This window comes from Oncorhynchus tshawytscha, linkage group LG09, assembly GCF_018296145.1.
Source record: "Oncorhynchus tshawytscha isolate Ot180627B linkage group LG09, Otsh_v2.0, whole genome shotgun sequence".
Classification (NCBI taxonomy): Eukaryota; Metazoa; Chordata; class Actinopteri; order Salmoniformes; family Salmonidae; genus Oncorhynchus; species Oncorhynchus tshawytscha.
This window is the reverse complement of record NC_056437.1, coordinates 65,112,362-65,132,857: the sequence shown is the minus strand read 5'-3', so window position 1 is coordinate 65,132,857 and position 20,496 is coordinate 65,112,362. Positions and strand designations below refer to the sequence as shown.

At 41.4% G+C, this 20,496-nt stretch overlaps 2 protein-coding genes across 4 annotated transcripts; one reads left to right on the top strand and one right to left on the bottom strand.

Annotated features, from left to right (window-relative positions):
• Positions 1-769: 769 nt before the first annotated feature.
• Positions 770-2,132, bottom strand: LOC112251241 (nuclear protein 1). 2 transcript variants are annotated; one of them, XM_024422119.2, is made up of 3 exons: positions 1,898-2,131; positions 1,552-1,689; positions 770-1,274 (listed from the first exon to the last, which is right to left on the bottom strand). In XM_024422119.2, exons 1-2 carry the CDS (start codon positions 1,995-1,997, stop codon positions 1,562-1,564), a joined length of 228 nt encoding a protein of 75 aa, XP_024277887.1. In that variant the 5' UTR covers positions 1,998-2,131; the 3' UTR covers positions 770-1,274; positions 1,552-1,561. The 2 variants fall into 2 exon arrangements, with proteins under 2 accessions (XP_024277887.1, XP_042183174.1); XM_042327240.1 differs by lacking the exon at positions 770-1,274 and having other exon boundaries at positions 1,551-1,689; positions 1,898-2,132.
• A 2,532-nt stretch (positions 2,133-4,664) lies between these two features.
• LOC112260534 (SAGA-associated factor 29) lies at positions 4,665-13,103 on the top strand. Of its 2 annotated transcripts, none has more exons than XM_042327238.1 (10): positions 4,665-4,770; positions 6,680-6,753; positions 10,149-10,224; positions 10,696-10,768; positions 11,102-11,166; positions 11,310-11,439; positions 11,677-11,823; positions 11,975-12,010; positions 12,148-12,310; positions 12,569-13,103. In XM_042327238.1, the coding sequence occupies exons 2-10, from the start codon at positions 6,688-6,690 to the stop codon at positions 12,683-12,685; spliced, it is 873 nt and encodes a 290-aa protein (XP_042183172.1). In that variant the 5' UTR covers positions 4,665-4,770; positions 6,680-6,687; the 3' UTR covers positions 12,686-13,103. The 2 variants fall into 2 exon arrangements, with proteins under 2 accessions (XP_042183172.1, XP_042183173.1); XM_042327239.1 differs by having other exon boundaries at positions 4,677-4,776.
• The last annotated feature ends 7,393 nt before the right edge of the window (positions 13,104-20,496 follow it).

Below are 20,496 nucleotides of genomic sequence, written 5' to 3'. Positions count from 1 at the left end.
GTATTGAAGGTCTACAGTAACCTCAACAGCACTGTATCAAATCAAAAAGCTAATTTTGTCACACTTATGAGTTCATTTGACAGCAAGTTTCTCTTCAATTTAGAAATAGGGAATTACTTACAAGACAAAACTGCCATGTAGGCTATGCTGCCTTGAAAGGCACGTGATACTAACCGAATATAAAAACCCTGTCCAATATCAACTCATTTCAGTGCAAGAGTAGCCTTCATTTTCAGATGAGATGCAAAGCACCACTTCAGTTATTCTCATTATACATTTAGTTTAAACAGTTGAATGAGCAGTCATACACATTGCTTTTCTTTTGCATTTTTTGTCAAGGGCTCTTCAAATTGTCAATTTCTTGACAGTAATCCTTTGGCACAAATTTTCTAAAATAGAGCATTCCCAAAGAGAGGACTAACTTGACACAAATCTGTTCCTGCCACCTAGTGGCTTGTTTGAAGACTGCAGCCCATGACACCGTCCATGAAGACAAAGTCATAATTAAAGACGTCCTCCAGTGATGTTGGAAAAGTAATATCCCAAATATAAAGACAGTAAACTACACACACCAGAAGGTTAAAAAAAAGGTTAAGAAAAATATAGTGTTTAGACCGCAAACTTCAAGGAATAGGGCATTCAAAGAGTTGGTTGGAAAGTTGTGATGTCAGCCTCCCCCCTGCTATGGCCTGACTTACCTGGACCACCTATTGAGATGTGCCTTTTGTTAAGTAAATTGAGTTAAATGGACATGAAAAGGAGACTGGAGTACCACTTTACACCAATACTTTTAATATATTTTATGAAAGCATTTATTTTCAATAAACTTTTTAAAAATCAATACATTTTCAGAACCTCTTTGGTTTACAAAAACATTAAGTGACAAGCATCGTCAATTAAGACTTAAAAACAATACCACATTGATACTGAAAAGCGATGCAGCCTGCCAACACCCCCATTACTCTCCACTTGCGTGGGAAGGTCGTTCAGAAGCCACTTGCACAAGTGGTCTACATCACCTTCAGCAGAGATCTACCCATGAATGAGGTGAACAACCAATATGGGGGCCACTCCCACCGACCGTACCATCAGTTCTATGAAGGAGAGGACTGAAATCTCCCTTCACTGAAGCTACAGTCAAACTCATTGGCAGCATGTGACCCGTCCTCATATTCACCTCCCTCTACAGCAGAGTTCACCGTCTGCCTGCCCATTTGGTTTTTGTTGCCAAAGCGGCCAATGGTCGGTTGCCAGGGTTAGCCGTCCGATTTGTCCTGAACGGAAAGACAAATGCACTTCGGTTACGTTCTGCCTACTTGACCGTTTGCTACATGAGGGTGGTAGGAACAGACTACTGATATAGGATCAAAACAATGGCTTAAAATAGTATTTAGTAGGCCAATAAGCATACAAAAAAAATATTCACTGTAGATCAAATGTTGAATATTCACTTTCTCAAACTTTGTATTTAGTCCCACACCTGAGCCCCAGATGAGAGTTCATGTTTAAAAATGTGAAGTGTATCCAAAGATTGTGTGTGGGGGGGCTTACCTCCATTTACTCACGCCTTGGCTTTCTTTTCAGTGTTCTGAAGTTTCTCTACGAGCTTGCGCTCGTGGCCTCCGGGGTTGGGTCGGTTGGTATTGTCGCTGGCTTCCTTCTTTGACCGCCCCTTGCGGCTAGCGCCACCTGAAAACAGTTCAGATTGAGAGACTTTGAAAACAATAAAAACACACCCACTTGCCCCCAATGCAACGTCATAGCAGTCAACATGTGCCACTTACGACACGTTGAGGAGTTTGAAATTTATTTTATAATTCTTTGCGGTGACCATTAGTTGGTGGTCGTAACTTGATAATCCATTGCACAAACAAGTATAAGAATTACTGATACTTACATGTGTATTTTTCTGAAAGGTTATAGTATTCATATTCGTCATAGTGTTGTTCTTCAAAGTAAGTTGGCTCAACATTCTTCACGTCTACGAAGCTTGACATAGCGACTCTTCTATTGAACAGATAAACAGTAACGGAACACTTAACTTTTCCCCGGACAGCAACAAAAACAACTTTAGAAAGCAGTTCTTTTCCACGGATGCTTCTTTTTTTTCAACTCTCGAAATGAGTGGTTTATGCGCTTGCCCGTGTGCTTTATAGAGCATGGTCGCTCCTCCCTTTCTCCATGTCTCCCAGTTTTGTTATGAGTCATTGGCCCTTGCCTGAGTCAGTGAACGTTGCATGAGTTTTTGGTAAATGTTTGACGCCAACTTTCAATAAAATATGTCACTGTAGTTTAAGGTCACCCATGTTTGTTTATTTTCATCAGGTGCCCTTTATTGATTTAATTTGCTCTACATCTCGTGGTACATGTTGTTTTTCTCTTTATTAGTAGCCTGTTTGTATTTGTGTAATCTATTCAATTGCACAATTATGCTTTATCCTTTCTTTCTATTGGTAATCTTCCAATAGTAATTTATTTTACATGGGCAATTAACTCTTTTCTTAATTCTAAATGCACCTAGTTTCCTTCACCTGGTTTCTCCTTCACCTTCTCCTTCACCTGGTTTCTCCTTCACCTTCTCCTTCACCTGGTTTCTCCTTCACCTGGTTTCTCCTTCACCTTCTCCTTCACATGGTTTCTCCTTCACCTGGTTTCTCCTTCACCTTCTCCTTCACATGGTTTCTCCTTCACCTGGTTTCTCCTTCACCTTCTCCTTCACCTGGTTTCTCCTTCACCTTCTCCTTCACCTGGTTTCTCCTTCACCTTCTCCTTCACATGGTTTCTCTGCCCTATCAACTCCTCCCTCCTCCGAGACAAAGATTAGATTAACAATGTTTTTCCTTCAGTTTTATCAACACCTGTGGTTCAAAGCTCACACTTCTCACGTTTTCTAACAGCCCCCCTTTCTTTGCATGACCTCCATTTGTCTGTCAAGGCCAATCCAAAGGGTGCTTGAAGGTGAGGTGTGTGAATGTGAGCAGGGGGAACCAACTTTTGGTGACAATGCTAAGTTGTTCGACAGATTTTGATTGTTCAGTAGGCATTGAACCCATTTTGATCGCAGTTCTATAGCACCCATGAAATCCCATTGTGTGTGTGTTCTCACCTGCACATGTTAATAGAGGGGAAAGTAAATGTATGTTGTACTGTAGGCCTACATAAAGGAATATATGTATATATGTGTATATATATGTGTATATATATATATATATATATATATATATATATATATATATATGTGTGTGTGTGTGTCCTAGATAGAATGATTCAGACTGTAGTCATGACAAATAAACACATGACTGTCTGTATCTGTGAAAACGATGAGGAAAGGCCCTTCCCTCACATAAATATACTCATGTTCCGACGCTGTCGAATAAATTACAGGCCTTGAACCAGGAGCTATGAGTAAAACTTCTCAAAGTAGCCTCTTCTCCTAAAGCCTGGCTTGAATATTCCACAAACCAGTCCTTTTGGATATGACCTAATTGTTTTTGAGCAAGGACGGTTTGACGCAGGCGTACTGAAGCAGGGAGAGAGTTCTTGGCATGTTTTACTTCCCTCGCTGCCTCCATAAACAGTCATAAACAGTACTGTACTGGCCATAAACTGGAGTCAGAGCTGAGAGGGGCGGGGTGACATGTTTAGGCTTCACTCTCTCTTTCTCCCAGTCTCTCTTTCACTCCCACTATTCATATTTCTTACATTTGTGCTTGTTTCCTTTCAACGGCTATCTCTCAGCTGTCTAACAACATTCCTGTTTTTTATTTCACTGTTTTCTCCTTCTCCCCTTACTCTTTCTGTGACTCCTCCTTTCACACTTTCTTGGCATTTCTCAGTCATGTGGGCGCTCTGTTCAATAAATATTTGCTGAAATATGAGCTTACCCATATGAGCTGTGACTAAGCCTACACTCAACAAACACACTGAACACACAAATACTCACACACACGCACACACATTATTATAAACAGCACAGAGCGTCCCAGACAGTTTTGACACATGGCAGATAAGCCAACACTTATCTGCGTCTGTCTATGGTCCATTTTACGACCTCATTTTCTCTATGACAGTGTTGAATATTAACTTTTCAGTATCTCCACCTCACCACCCTTTGCCCCCCTTCCACACACACCCAACTAGTAATATCAAATATATACAATATATTGCTTTACATTAGGGCACTGTCTATCTAGCTTTACATTCATATTAGTTGTCTATTGAGTTTTGTTTTTAGTGATTGTTTTGCTGTTTGTGTAGCTGTTTTCTTCACCATTGTGTTTATAGCTGGTGTTTTTTTCCAGAGGCCAAACCTCCCTCCACTCCCTCGCAGAGTTCTGCTGACGGAACATTTTACACAAGCTTCAGAAAAAGAACAGAACATTACAGTCCGATTTAATCTGTTTACAAGAGAACGCCTCAAAAGAACTGTCTGTATGTTTCAATATGTAAACATTGAGGAGAGATGTTTGGAAGATGGAATGAAAGTGGTGAAGTAAATTACATGGGTTGTAAACATTTACTAAACAAATTCAAACAATTATATTTACGTGTGATTATTATGTATATATATATATATATATATATATTTTTTTTTTACATTAGAACACCCATATGGTAGAGAGAGGCCTTATTTGTATACAGTCTATGGCCGAGATGCAATATTGAAAGACACGTAGGACAAACGTTTGGGGTAGTACGGTTTGTCCTCGCTGCCAGTCCGTAGTAGGCCTTGAAACGAATGAAAGCTAACAAGTTACCTAACTACCAAAGGTAAAGGTAGGGAATGTATAGTTCTAAACATGTTGTATAACAATTTACCAAAATGTAACGTTACTCCACAAAATAAACTGCGTTTGGTGGTTGATAAAAAGGAAAGATCACGTTTAAGTCATCATAGAAGCTAGCTAGCTAGCTATTTAGCCAGCGAAGCTAGCTTGCTAGATTTTTACAATTTAGCTGGCTAGCTTCCTGCAATATGTTTGTTCTGACCACGTTAGCTAACTTTTGCAGACAACTTGCAAGTACAAAGTAAATGTGACGTACGTTGCGAACAATAAAACTACCTAGTAATGTAACCTTACTATTAGCTAGCTAGCTATGTTAGCCAGAAGATTCCAACCCTACCGTTACACTTGTTTACATTGAGCTGCACTGGGGTCAGAACGCAATCACGGTTAGATTAAAGGCCCATTGCAGTCAAAAATGTGATTTCCTGAGTTGTGTGTATATATATATAGATATTCCCACACGATGTAGTTGGAATAATATTGTGAAAATTATGATAATGGCTTTAGTGTAAGAGCTCTTTCAAAAGACCTCCTGAAATTTCAGCCTGTTTTGGTGGGTTGGAGTTTTGCCTGCCTGGTGACATTACTAGGTGGTAAATTAGTTAATAGACCAATGGGCGATATTAGATTATGCTGAGCTGCCGGGCACGGATCTATGGCCCGTGACATGAATGGGGAAAGCGGTTAGGGGGGAGCACCCTTCTAAAATTGAGTAGTGATCTATGCCGGTCATGTTGTCAAAAAGGCAGCATGGTACATCACCCAGTAACATACATCTCTTTTCCATAGAATCTATGTTTGAATTTTCAAACTAGTTTTTATTGGAAAGGCAGATAATGTGTTTTTATCAAAAGTAATCACTTTTGAATGTGAAAACACAGAATCCTACTCATTACTCCACGTGCTTAAAATACGTAACTTTTGTTTTGAGCCAACTTCACTGTGGGCTTTGAATGGGGCACATGGCTCAGGCAGCGCGGTTCAAAAACAAATGCACTCAACATTCAGCCGTTGAATAACACACCTATCCGGGCGCCCAGGCCAGATAAATTGAATTCCCTCAGTAAGCGAGTGTGTTCCAAACCTCCCTGCCAATAAGAGCTAGTTTTCCCCGCCCCACATAGACCACTCTCAGACAGTCCTAACAAAAGTCCGGTTCCAAAACAAATCCAATAAACTTTCGCCTGTTGCAAAACACGCCTATCCTGGCGCCCAGGCCAGATAAATCGAATCCCCTCAGTAAGCGAGTGAGTTTCAAACCTCTCTGCCAATAACAGATAGTTTTCCATTTTCCCTGCCCCACATAGACCACTCCCAGACAGTCCTAACAAATCTGGCTAAAGAAATTGCTATTTGCTTAATAAGCTATTTTTGTTTCTTGTTGACCATTTTAATTCAAAACAGTCACAATAAGGTACTTAATTGTTACCCAGAAGTTATTTGATATTTAGAGAAAAACGGCAGCATTAGACCAAAGTGATTCATCGAGAAGATTGAAATAGTAGCCACCGCCACCATTTTGGAATGGCAGTGTCAGCCAATCAGCTCCTTTGTTGTCTAATGCAACATGTCATTCCATAATGGCTACTGCTGGATAGCATGAGGACGAAAAGGGCAGCTTTCCGGGGGAAAAAAGCAGTTGTTCAATCTTCCCGGTGTAACAGTTGGGATAATGGGGTAATTCGGAGTACAACACAATTTGTCATCCCCAGAGTCTTAATCTAACCATGATGATGTTCCGACCCCAGTGCAACTCAGTGTAAACAAGCGTAACAGTAGGGTTGGAATCTGCTGGCTAGCTATCATGTCTGCAAGGCATGTCTATCATGTTGCTGCTTAAACTCAAGTGAAACTAATTTGATGAATGCATTTTGGACATTTCGTTACCACAGGCAAAATCATGTCGGCAGACACCAAAATCGCAGAGCTTTTAACAGAGCTCCATCAACTCATCAAGCAGACGCAGGTAAGTCTCAAACAATGATTGCTACGCCCAAGTGATGTTGTCATCAGGAGCACTGACCAGTGACTCAAGGACCACAGTGGAGGACGGTTATTTGATAAATAGCAACCTAGCTAGTAATATTCACACGTGACTCCTATGGCTCATATTTTTACATCATACCATCATAGGGATTAAAGTCACATTTGGGAGTAATGTAATAGCTAAAAAAATTGCCCTGAAAACGCTTTAGTCATATCCCGGTTTACCTATTTGCTTATAGTCTTGCCTACACCTAGCGAACAGTTTTTAAATTATATGAGAAAAAAATATTCAATTTTATTTGGAATGGCAAGCCAGACAAAATTAAACGGGCCTATTTATATAATGAATATGAATTTGGAGGGCAGAAATGATTAAATATTAAAGCATTAGACCTCTCAATAAAGACTGCAGTCATACAAAAGTTATACTTAAATCTGAACTGGTTCTCTAGCAAATTAGTAAGAATGTCTTACCTTATATGCAAGAAAGGCCGTTTTGCCATTATTCAGATTACAACCTCTCACTTTCAGTTATTCGAAAAGGAAATCATCTCCCAAATATTGCTATTTTTAAAACAAGCCATAGAAAGTTGGTTGCAATTTCAATTTAATCCACCAGAAAAGAGAACAAATAATACTACAAATATTGTTGTTAAACTCAAATATACTAATTGATTAAAAAAAAAAACTTTTTAGAATTAAAAAAAAAAAAAAAAAAGTATAATCTTCGTAAATTATATCATAAATACGACTGGTGGAGTTATGTCATATATGCAGCTAACCAAAACACAGCAAAAATGGAATAGGAAAGTGGAAGGGGGAAAAAATAAGGAATTGTCTGTTGGACCTGCATTAAAGACCATAATTGGTTAAAGAAAATTGTGATAAATAAAAAAGTATATCAGTTTCATTTAAGGACCAAAGAATGTACAGCTGTGCCATATATATTGAAAAAGGGATTTTTGATGTACCGATTCCATGGCACATGGTTTATGAACTGTTATGCAAAACAACGCCGGATTCAAAACGTAGAATTTTTCCATTTAAATGATTTTACTATATCTTGCAATGAACAGAATGTTATTTGTATGGGGGATACAACCTTCCCAGCTGTGCAGATTTTGCTGCGAAGAAGCAGAATCATTAGATCATTTGTTTTGGTACTGTCCATATGTCGCTTGTTTTGGGACTAATAACCACAAGATAACTAATATAAAACATACTGTGCCCGTAAAACGTATAAGAACTTTTAAGAACTTTTTTGAAAGAGCACAGTTTGAAAGATCAAACCGGATGGACATCAGAAATATATGGGAGAGGTTGAGGGTAGAGGAATGACAAGTTAAAACAAAATAAAATGTATAAAATAGACTGTGTCCATGAAATATATATAGTATGTATAAGATGGAAAGACAGGCCTAAGGCACCAACATTGCAGCAATATGGTTTAAACTAATCTAGGATTAACCCACACATATGTGTTGTTGTTCACTCGTTTGTTCCAATTGGGGGAGTGGTGGTAGGGTAGGAGGGTAATAAAGGAAATATATATTTTTAAAGATGTGTGTATATATATATATATATATATCTATATAAATATCTGTACAGTTGAAGTCGGAGGTTTACATACACTTAGGTTGGAGTCATTAAAACTTGTTTTTTAACCACTCCACAAATTTCTTGTTAACAAACTATAGTTTTGGCAAGTCGGTTAGTACATCTACTTTGTGTATGACACAAGTAATTTTTCCAACAATTGTTTACAGACAGATTATTTTACTTATAATTCACTTATAATTCACTGTATCACATTCAAGTGGGTCAGAAGTTTACATACACTAAGTTGACTGCCTTTAAACAGTTTGGAAAATTCCAGAAAATGATGTCATGGCTATAGAAGCTTCTGATAGACTAATTGGCATCATTTGAGTCAATTGGAGGTGTACCTGTGGATGTATTTCAAGGCCTACCTTCAAACTCAGTGCCTCTTTGCTTGACATTATGGGACAAGCAAAAGAAATCAGCCAAGATGTCAGAAAAAAAATTGTAGACCTCCACAAGTCTGGTTCATCCTTGGAAGCAAGTATAAACACCATGGGACCACGTAGCCGTCATATCGCTCAGGAAGGAGACGCTTTCTGAGATGAACGTACTTTGGTGCGAAAAGTGCAAATCAATCCCAGAACATCAGCAAAGGACCTTGTGAAGATGCTGGAGGAAACAGGTACAAAAGTATCTATATCGACAGTAAAACGAGTCCTATATCGACATGACCATCGTTATGTTTGGAGGAAAAAGGGGGAGGCTTGCAACCCGACGAAACCATCCCAACCGTGAAGCACGTGGGTGGCAGCATCATTTTGTGTGGGTTCTTTTGCTATACAGGAGGGACTGGTGCACTTCACAAAATAGATGGCATCATGAGGCAGTAAAAGTATATGGATATATTGAAGAAACTTCTCAAGACATCAGTCAGGAAGTTAAAGCTTGGTCACAAATGGGTCTTCCAAATTGACAATGACCCCCAAGCATACTTCCAAAGTTGTGGCAAATGGCTTAAGGACAACAAAGTCAAGGTATTGGAGTGGCCATCACAAAGCCCTGACCTCAATCCTATAGAAAATGTGTGGACAGAACTGAAAAAGCGTGTGTGAGCAAGGAGGCCTACAAACCTGACTCAGTTACACCAGCTCTGTCAGGAGGAATGGGCCAAAATTTACCCAACGTATTGTGGGAAGCTTGTGGAAGGCTACCCGAAACATTTGACCCAAGTTAAACAATTTAAAGGCAATGCTACCAAATACTAATTGAGTGTATGTACACTTCTGACCCACTGGGAATGTGATGAAAGAAATAAGAGCTGCAATAAATCATTCTCTCTACTATTATTCTGACATTTCACATTCTTAAAATGAAGTGGTGATCCTAACTGACCTAAGATTGAATTTTTACTAGGATTAAATGTCAGGAATTGTGAAAATCTGAGTATAGATGTATTTGGCTAAGGTGTATGTACATTTCCGACTTCAAGTGTGTGTTTGTATATTTATATATTTATTTGCAAAGAAATATATGGTCGATTGGAAGTGATGCAGACAATTACATTGATGGAAGCTACAATCTATCTGCAATATTAAAGCTGATCTACCCCATAAAATATTTTATTTCTTCTTCAAAAAAAAAGATACCTAAAGCAATGCAGAATAGGAATGATATGCAGAGATCAAATTAAATCTCATTGCCAAAACATAAGTCAGTGTAATACATTGATATTTTGTGTGCACATGACATGTTATTCTTGCTGATATGCTGTGTCATGTTGCACCTGTGCAACAACCACATTGTAATATGAGTCCCTTTCCTTCTCTTTTTCAGGAGGAGCGGTCGCGCAGTGAACACAACCTGCTCAACATCCAGAAAACACATGAGAGGATGCAGACTGAGAACAAGAGTGAGCCTCTACCTCGCCTCCCCACATTCCCCTTTGTCCATCAACACTGCAACACTATTTTAGACCTCTTCATATTATAGTTACACACCGTTTCTATTCATGTGTCGTCTGGCGAACTCTTTACCCCACACACACACACGGTATGTTCTTCCAACCTCGTGGGGACTTCAAATGAATTTCCATTCAAAATCCTGTTTTCCCTGACCCCTAAACCTAACCCTTACTTGTAACCCTAAACCTTACCACTAACCTCTTATCCTAACCCTAATTGTAACCCGAACCCTAAACCCTAAGATTAAAATAGCCTTTCGTCTCATGGGGACGTGGGAGAATGTTCTTTATTTTACTATCTTTGTGGGGACTTTTGGGGATTTTAGATCCCCACAAGGATAGACAACAACCCCCCCCCCACAGACACACACACACACACAGAGTGTAATAAGGTGTTATTCTTGTCCCTATCTCCCCCAGCCTCCCCTTATTACCGGACTAAGCTGAGGGGACTCTACACCACAGCCAGAGCAGACGCTGAGGCAGAGTGCAGGTCGGTAGCCTACACTTGAAAAGGAAAAGGCGAGCCGCCCACTCGAGGAGCTCAGATGCAATAATTGAATAACCAACGTTTTGACAGACAAGCTGTCTTCATCAGGGTAGCCTACACTGACATCCCTATGCCCCTTGGGGTGTCTGCTGATCTGACATGATAGGTTTGGTGTAAGCCATTTAATGTAATGTTTCCTTTCACCTATGCAACTGTGGTAGTTCAGTGATTAGATGTGTTTTTGTCTTGCGTTCAGAAATCATCGCCACCATGTGGAGTAAATAAGTACAGCTCCATTCCAAAGTAATAACTCAGGCACCACTCTCTCTCCCACAGTATTCTTCGTCATGCCCTCGACAAAATTGCAGAGATCAAATCCTTATTGGAGGAGAGGCGAATAGGTAAGGCGAGTATGGCTGTGACTGAATTCTCATAATAGCCTACATCCTATTTAGGAAGGAGAGGAGACGAGGAGAAGAAGCCACTGTGTACTATTGAGATGCAGCCCATGCTTCACTATCTCCTCCTCTCTCCTCTCCCCCAGCGGCTAAGATGGCAGGGGTGAACAGCGACAATGACCCCCCCAGGAAGACCATGCGGAGGGGGGTGCTGATGACACTGCTCCAACAGTCAGCCATGACGCTCCCGCTGTGGATCGGCAAGCCAGGAGACAGGTAGGGTCTGATGATTCAGTCTCTCTCCTGAGCCCTGTTCAGTACTGCACAACATAGCAAAATGTTTTACAACGGTAAATGAAAATCTGTGTTCTTATTGTGCACAGTTCAAGTTCAGTACCTCCGCCACTTTTCTTCCACCTGCCCCTTTTTTTCTGTCCTCCATTACTATATTACTCCCCCCACCCCTAAACCCCTCCACCCTTCCCTGTATCCCCCTCTCCTCCTCCTCTCCAGTCCTCCTCCCCTGTGTGGGGCGATGCCAGCCAGCAGTGACTACGTGGCCAAGCAGGGGGACAAGGTGGCAGCGCGGGTCAAGGCCGTGGACGGAGACGAACAGTGGATCCTGGCCGAGGTGGTCAGCTACAGCCACTCCGCCAACAAGTAACTATCAGCAAATCAGCTCCAGCCACTGCTAGCCAATCAAGTACAGCCATATCCCACTGTTACCAATCAGCTACAGCCTTTAACACTTTTAGCCAATCAGCTTCAACACAGACTGTTTTGAGTTGTATTCTTCTGCTCTGTCCTTCAGGTATGAAGTGGATGACATTGATGAGGAAGGAAAAGAGTAAGTCATTGTCTTCATTTTCTATATTTCTCTTCCTACTATTTTGTCTTGTAGTACATGATATTTTATGCCCTGAAAATCTTACCTCAGATATGACAATTATCTACCCCCCCCAATCGCCCGTCCTCCTCCTCCAGGAGACACACCCTGAGCAGGCGGCGTATCATCCCCCTGCCCCAGTGGAAGGCCAACCCAGAGACGGACCCGGAGGCCCTGTTCAGTAAAGACCAGCTAGTGCTGGCCCTCTACCCCCAGACCACCTGCTTCTACAGAGCCCTCATCCACACACACCCACACCGGGTGAGACAAGGAAAGGGAGGGGGGGGCTGATTGATGTCATTTGAATACATTTTATTTGACGGCGAAACTACATGAATCTTGTTCAGTTGGAGATAATGTTACTGTACACCAAACCCTGCATCCAGGCAGGCCCCTCGCTTGGCAGCTTCCCCTCCATCAATTCTAACCTTAATCATTAGTGGTGCAAATGCTAAACTGACCCCAAATCAGTGAACCCTGTTCTCTCCACTAACCACCATGCTCTCTCTGCCCTCTCAGCCCCAGGACGACTACTCAGTGCTGTTTGAGGACACGTCGTATGCAGACGGCTACTCCCCGCCCCTCAACGTAGCTCAGAGATACGTGGTGGCCTGCAAAGAGAACAAAAAGAAGTAAAGAAGAGAAGAGGGAGTCAGTCGAAATCAAGGGGACTGAAGATGCTGTGTAGACAAGTGTTTCCAACCACCCCTCTCCTCAGAATAACAATGTGCTCCTTACCCAAGCCACAACGTATGGACACACTGAGGGCAGGTTTGGGCAGCTATCTATGCGGCTCAGTCAATCTAGGGAGTTGTATTGATATCCAACTGTGTGTTATCATGGCTCATCTGTTTGATCATCGTGAGACGTGCAGGATGTTCTGTGCTCTGTTCTGTCTGTATTGGCCTGGTGGTGACATGACTATGCTTTTTGTGGAACGGGCTATGCTGCATGTGTGATGTAAAAAAAATGTACACAAATGTTTTTTTTGTTCAAATTTGTATGTTGACTATGGACACTGAGTAAGAATAAATGTTTTTTTATATATACAGTACCAGTCAAATGTTTGGACACAGCTACTCATTCAAGGGTTTTTTCTTTATTTGTACTATTTTCTACATTGTAGAATAATGAAATAACACACGGAGAGATTATTCTGTATGTAACCAAAAATTGTTAAACAAATTAAAATATATTACACATTTGAGATTCTTCAAAGTAGCCACCCCTTGCCTTGATGACCGCTTTGCACACTCTTGGCATTCTCTCAACCAGCTTCATGAGGTAGCCACCTGTAATGCATTTCAATTAACAGGTGTGACTTGGTAAAAGTTAATTTGTGAAATGTCTCCTTAATACATTTCAGCCAATCAAGGTAGGGGTGGTATACAGAAGATAGCTCTATTTGGTAAAAGTGCAAGTCCATATTATGGCAAGAACAGCTCAAATAAGCAAAGAGAAACGACAGTCCATCATTACTTTAAGACATGAAGGTCAGTCAATCTGGGTAATCTCAAGAACTTTGAATGTTTCTTCAAGTGCAGTCGCAAAAACCATCAAGCACTATGATGAAACTGGCTCTCATGATGACCGCCACAGGAAAGGAAGACCCAGAGTTACCTCTGCTGCAGAGGATAAATTCATTAAGTTACCAGCATCAGAATTGCAGCCCAAATAAATGCTAAATGTAGTTCAAGTAACGGACGCATCTCAACATCAACTGTTCAGAGGAGAATGCGTGAATCAGGCCTTCATGGTCTAATTTACGAAAAGAAACCACTACTAAAAGGATACCAATAAGAAGAAGAGACTTCCTTGGGCCAAGAAACATGAGCAATGGACATTAGACCGGTGGAAATCTATCATTTGGTCCAAATGTTCGATTTTTGGTTCCAACCTCCATGTCTTTGTGAGACGCAGAGTAGGTGAACGGATAATCTCCGCATATGTGGTTCCCACCGTGAAGCATGGAGGAGGTGGTGTGGGGATGCTTTGCTGGTAAAACTGTCTGTGATTTATTTGGAATTCAAGGCACACTTAACCAGCATGGCTACTACAGCATTCTGCAGCGATACACCATCCCATCTGATTTGCGCTTAGTGGGACTATCATTTGTTTTTCAACAGGACAATGACCCAACACACCTCCAGGCTGTGTAAGGGCTATTTGACCAAGAAGGAGAGTGATGGAGTGCTGCATCAGATGATCTGGCCTCCACAATCACCCAACCTCAACCCAATTGAAATGGTTTGGGATGAGTTGGACCACAGAGTGAAGGAAAAGCAGCCAACAAGTGTTCAGCATATGTGGGAACTCCTAGACTGCTGGAAAAGTATTCCAGGTGAGGCTGGTTGAGAGAATGCCAAGAGTGTGCAAAGCTGTCATCAAGGCAAAGGTGTCCAAACTTTTGACTGGTACTGTACACATACATAAACTCAGCAAAAAAATAATTGTCCTCTCACTGTCAACTGCATACATTTTCATGTGTAAATATTTGTAAGAACATAATGTGTCCCTGAACAAAGGGGGGTCAAAATCAAAAGTAACAGTCAGTATCTTGTGTGGCCACCAGCTGCATTAAGTACTGCAGTCCTTATGGACTGCACCAGATTTGCCAGTTCTTGCTGTGAGATGTTACGCCACTCTTCCACCAAGGCACCTGCAAGTTCCCGGACATTTCTGGGGAGAATGGCCCTAGCCCTCACCCTACGATCCAACAGGTCCCAGACTTGCTCAGTGGGATTGAGATCCGGGCTCTTCGCTGGCCATGCCAGAACACTGACATTCCTGTCTTGCAGGAAATCACGCACAGAACAAGCAGTATGGCTGGTGGCATTGTCATGCTGGAGGGTCATGTCAGGATGAGCCTGCAGGAAGGGTACTACATGAGGGAGGAGGATGTCTTCCCTGTAACACACAGCGTTGAGATTGCCTGCAATGACAACAAGCTCAGTCCGATGATGCTGTGACACACCGCCCCAGACCATGACGGACCCCCCACCTTCAAATCGATCTCGCTCCAGAATACTGGCCTCGGTGTAACACTTATTGCTTCGAAGATAAACCGAATCCGGCCATCACCCCTGGTGAGACAAAACAGTGATTCGTTTTGTCTGTCCTGTCTGGTCCAGCGACGGTGGGTTTGTGCCCATAGGTGATGTTGTCGCCGGTGATGTCTGGTGAGGACCAGCCTTATAACAGCTCAGTCCAGCTCTCAGTCCAGCCTCTCTCAGCCTATTGTGGACAGTCTGAGGACTGATGGAGGGATTGTGCATTCCTGGTGTAACTTGGGCAGTTGTTGCCACCCTGTACCTGTCCCGCAAGTGTGCTGTTCAGATGTACTGATCCTGTGAAGGTGTTGTTACACGTGGTGTGCCATTACGAGGACAATCAGCTGCCCATCTGGTCTCCCTGTAGTGCTGTCTTAGGCGTCTCACAGTACAGACATTGCAATTTATTGCCCTGGCCACATCTGCAGTCCTCATGCCTTCTTGCAGCATGCTAAGGCATGTTCACGCAGATGAGCAGGGACCCTGGGCATCTTTCTTTTGATTTTTTCCAGAGTCAGTAGAAATGCCTCTTTAGTGTCCTAAGTTTTCATAACTGTGACCTTAATTTCCTACCGTCTGTAAGCTGTTAGTGTCTTAACGACCATTCCACAGGTGCATGTTCATTAATTGTTTATGGTTCATTGAACAAGCATTGTTTAAACCCTTTACAACAAAGATCTGTGAAGTTATTTTTACGAATTATCTTTGAAAGACAGGGTCCTGAAAAAGGGATGTTTATTTTTTTGCTGAGTTTACATACAGTTGAAGTCGGAGGTTTACATACACCTTAGCCAAATACATTTAAACTCAGTATTTCACAATTCCTGACATTTAATCCTAATAAAAATTCCCTGTCTTAGGTCAGTTAGGATAACCACTTTATTTTAAGAATGTGAAATGTCAGAATAATAGTAGAGATAATGATTTATTTCAGCTTTTACTTTCATCACATTCCCAGTAGGCCAGAAGTTTACATACACTCAATTAGTATTTGGTAGCATTGCCTTTAAATTGTTTAACTTGGGTCAAACGTTTTGGGTAGCCTTTAACAAGCTTCCCATAATAAGTTGGGTGAACTTTGGCCCATTCCTCCTGACAGAGCTGTTGTAACTGAGTCAGGTTTGTAGGCCTCCTTGCTCGCACACGCTTTTTCCCTTCTGCCCACACATTTTCTATAGGATTGAGGTCAGGGCTTTGTGATGGCCACTCCAATACCTTGACTTTGTTGTCCTTAAGCCATTTTGCCACAACTTTGAAAGTATGGTCATTGACCATTTGGAAGACCCATTTGTGACCAAGCTTTAACTTCCTGACTGATGTCTTGAGATTGCTTCAATATATCCACATAATTTTCCTGCCTCATGACGCCATCTATTTTGTGAAGAGCACCAGTCCCTCTTGCAGCAAAGCACCCACACAACATGATGCTGCCACCCCCGTGCTTCACGGTTGGGATAATGTTCTTCGGCTTGCACGCCTTCCCCCCCTTTTCCTCCAAACATAACGATGGTCATTATGGCAAAATTGTTTCTGTTTGGCCACATTTCTCCAAAAAGTACGATCTTTGTCCCCATGTGCAGTTGCAAAACGTAGTCTGGCTTTTTTATAGCGGTTTTGGAGCAGTGGCTTCTTCCTTGCTGAGCGGCCTTTCAGGTTATGTCAATATAAGACTTGTTTTACTGTGGATATAGATACTTTCGTAACTGTTTCCTCCAGTATCTTCACATCTTCACATTGTTCTGGGATTGATTTGCACTTTTCGGACCAAAGTACACTCATCTCTAGTTAGACAGAATGCGTCTCCTTCCTGAGCAGTATGACAGCTGCGTTTGTTTTGTTTGTACAGATGAACGTGGTACCTTCAGGCATTTGGAAATTGCTCCCAAGGATGAACCAGACTTGTGGAGGTCTACCATTTTTTTCTGAGGTCTTGCCTGATTTCTTTTGATTTTCCCATGATGTCAAGCAAAAGGGCACTGAGTTTGAAGGTCGGCCTTGAAATACATCCACAGGTACACCTCCAATTGACTCAAATTATGTCAATTAGCCTATCAGAAGCTTCTAAAGCAATGACATTTTCTGGAATTTTCCAAGCTGTTTAAAGGCACAGTCAACTTAGTGTATGTAAACTTTTGACCAACTGGAATTGTGATACGGTGAATTATAAATGAAATAATCAGTCTGTAAACAATTGTTGGAAAATTACTTGTGCCATTCACAAAGTAGATGTCCTAACCGACTTGTCAAAACTATAGTTTGTTAACAAGAAATTTGTGTAGTGGTTGAAAAACAAGTTTTAATGACTCCAACCTAAGTGTATGTAAACTTCAGACTTCAACTGTATACAAATACACACACACACACACACACACACACACACACACACACACTACCGTTCAAAAGTTTGGGGTCAATTAGACATTTTCCGGAGTCGCCTCTTCACTGTTGGCATTGAGACTGGTGTTTTGCAGGTACTATTTAATGAAGCTGCCAGTTGAGGACTTGTGAGGCGTCTGTTTCTCAAACTAGACACTAATATACTTGTCCTCTTGCTCAGTTGTGCACCGGGGCCTCCCACTCCTCTTTCTATTCTGGTTAGAGACAGTTTGCGCTGTTCAGTGAAGGGAGTAGTCACAGCGTTGTACGGGATATTCGGTTCCTTGGCAATTTCTTACATGAAATAGCCTTCATTTCTCAGAACAAGAATAGACTGACAAGTTTCAGAAGAAATTTCTTTGTTTCTGGCCATTTTGAGCCTGTTATCGAACCTACAAATGCTGATGCTCCAGATACTCAACTAGTCTGAAGAAGGCCAGTTTTATTGCTTCTATAATCAGAACAACATTTATCAGCTGTGCGAACATAATTGCAAAAGGGTTTTCAAATGACAATTGGCCTTTTAAAATGATCATCTTGGATTAGCTAATACAACGTGCCATTGGAACATAGGAGTGATGTATTCTAATAATTGGCCTCTGTACGCCTATATAGATATTCCATTAAAAATCAGTCGTTTCCAGCTACTATAGTAATGTACAATGTCTACACTGTATTTATGATCAATTTGATGTTATTTTAAATGGACAAAAAAAATCACTTTCTTTCAAAAACAATGAAATTTCGAAGTGACCCCAAACTTTTGAACGGTCGTGTATATCAATCAATCAAATGTATTTATAAAGCCCTTTTTTACATCAGCCAATGTCACAAAGTGCTGTACAGAGACCCAGCCTAAAACCCCAAACAGCAAGCAATGCAGATGTAGAAGTACGGTGGCTAGGAAAAACTCCCTAGAAAGGCTGTAACCTAAGAAGAATCTTAAGAGAGGAACCAGGCTCTGAGGGGTGGCCAGTTCTCTTCTGGCTGTGCTGGGTGGAGATTATAACAGAACATGGCCAAGATGTTCAAATGTTCATAGATGACCAGCAGGGTCAGATAATAATAATCACAGTGGTTGTAGAGGGTGCAACAGGTCAGCACCTCGGGTAAATGTCAGTTGGCTTTTCATAGCCGATCATTCAGAGTTAGAGACAGCAGGTGCGGTAGAGAGAGAGTCCAAAACAGCAGGTCCGGGACAAGGTAGCACATCCAGTGAACAGGTCAGGGTTCCATGGCTGCAGGCAGAACAGTTGAAACTGGAGCAGCATGACGAGGTGGACTGGGGACAGCAAGGAGTCAACAGGTCAGGTAGTCCTGAGTCATGGTCCTAAGGCTCAGGTCCTCCAAGAGAAGTGAGAGAAGGAGAAAGAGAGAAAAGGAGAGAGAGATAATTAGAGGGAGCGTACTTAAATTCACACAGGACACCGGATAAGACAGGGGAAATACTCCAGATATAACAGACTGACCCTAGTCCCCCGACACTTAAACTATTGCAGCATAAATACTGAGCTCTATTTGGGCACACATGAAAAGTGTTTTTAACATTTTGTTGGATTTACTAACGAGTGGTGAGTGGCTGGGTTTACACAAGGGGCTGGGTTTAAGATTTACACAAATCTTGTACAACCATATTGTTAGAATATAGAGTAGACTGTTCAATCTCTTTAATGAAATCAATCATTTTTCTTAAATGATTGAAGATGAAATATAGTAGTGTTTTTCCTTTGCCCCTGAAAGCAAGCACATCATTTGGTTCTAAGATGAAGCATCTTAATTAGCCTAATTAGAACCATAGGATAGTTCTAACGATTAACTTAGCCCTAAGATGTTTTTCGGAAACCAGGCCCAGAACAGAACAAAAGACAGTACAGCATAAAGAAGCACATTTGTAGGCAATGTCATAGCGACGTTGGCTAGCAAAGCTCATGCATAGAAACACGACAGGTCTAGCGATCGTCTCGTGCCAAACTGAGCATGTGCAGGCCTTCAAATCAATGGCACTCCTTCTATATAAAGTTGTTTTTGACAAAAATGTCAGTTTGCACATTTCACGAGGTTGGAGTAATAACATGCGGTGGTGTAAAGTACTTTATGTAAAAAATACTTTAAAGCAGGGGCGCAACTTTGGTTTTAAAAGTAGGGGGGACATAGTTATTACATAATTATTACTCCAAACAGCCTACCCGACCACTCGGAGGCGTCCGCATGGTCCTACACCACACCGTTGCCTCGTTTTGTATCACAATGACAAAATTAGGAGGGACAAAAATGCAATTTCGGAATGTGGGGGGGACATGTCCCCAGTGAAAGTTATGACCCTGCTTTAAAGTACTACTTAAGTAGTTTTGGGGGTATCTGTACTTTACTATTTATATTTTTTGACAACTTTTACTTCACTTACATTCCTAAAGAAAACAATGTACTTCTTACTCCATACATTTTCCCTGACACCCAAAAGTACTCGTTATATTTTGAATGCTTAGCAGAAATGGACCAATTCACACACTTATCAAGAGAATATCCCTGGTCATCTATACTGCCTCTGATTTGGCGACTCACTAAACACAAATGCTTTGTTTCTGAATAATGTCTGAGTGTTGGAGTGTGCCCCTGGCTATCCGTAAATTTTAAAAACACGAACAATTGTGCCATCTGGTTTGCTTAATATAAGTAATTTGAAATGTATTTATTTTATTTTTATTGAACCTTTATTTAACTAGGCAAGTCAATTAAGAATCAATTCTTATTTACAATGACGGCCTTCCCCGGCCAAATGGTAACCCGGACGACTCTGGGCCAAATGTGCGCCGCCCTTTGGGACTCCCAATCATGGCCGGTTGTGATACAGCCTGGAATCGAACCAGGGTCTGTAGTGAAGCCTCTAGCACGGAGATGCAGTGCCTTAGACCTGCAATCTGGTTTCCGCTCAGGTAATGGATGTGTCACTGCAACCTTAAAGGTCCTCAATGATGTCACCATTGCACTTGATTCTAAGCAATGTTGTGCTGCTAATTTTAT

What these genes read in the sequence shown, in the direction of transcription:
- LOC112251241 (XM_042327240.1), bottom strand. Translation starts at nt 1,997, where the DNA reads ATGTCAAGCTTCGTAGACGTGAAGAATGTTGAGCCAACTTACTTTGAA. An exon ending in CCTTTCAGAAAAATACACAT is followed by an intron (nt 1,690 to 1,897) that starts GTAAGTATCAGT and finishes AACTGTTTTCAG; the next exon opens with GTGGCGCTAGCCGCAAGGGG.
- LOC112260534 (XM_042327238.1), top strand. Translation starts at nt 6,688, where the DNA reads ATGTCGGCAGACACCAAAATCGCAGAGCTTTTAACAGAGCTCCATCAA. An exon ending in GACGCTGAGGCAGAGTGCAG is followed by an intron (nt 10,769 to 11,101) that starts GTCGGTAGCCTA and finishes TCTCTCCCACAG; the next exon opens with TATTCTTCGTCATGCCCTCG. An exon ending in ATTGATGAGGAAGGAAAAGA is followed by an intron (nt 12,011 to 12,147) that starts GTAAGTCATTGT and finishes CTCCTCCTCCAG; the next exon opens with GAGACACACCCTGAGCAGGC.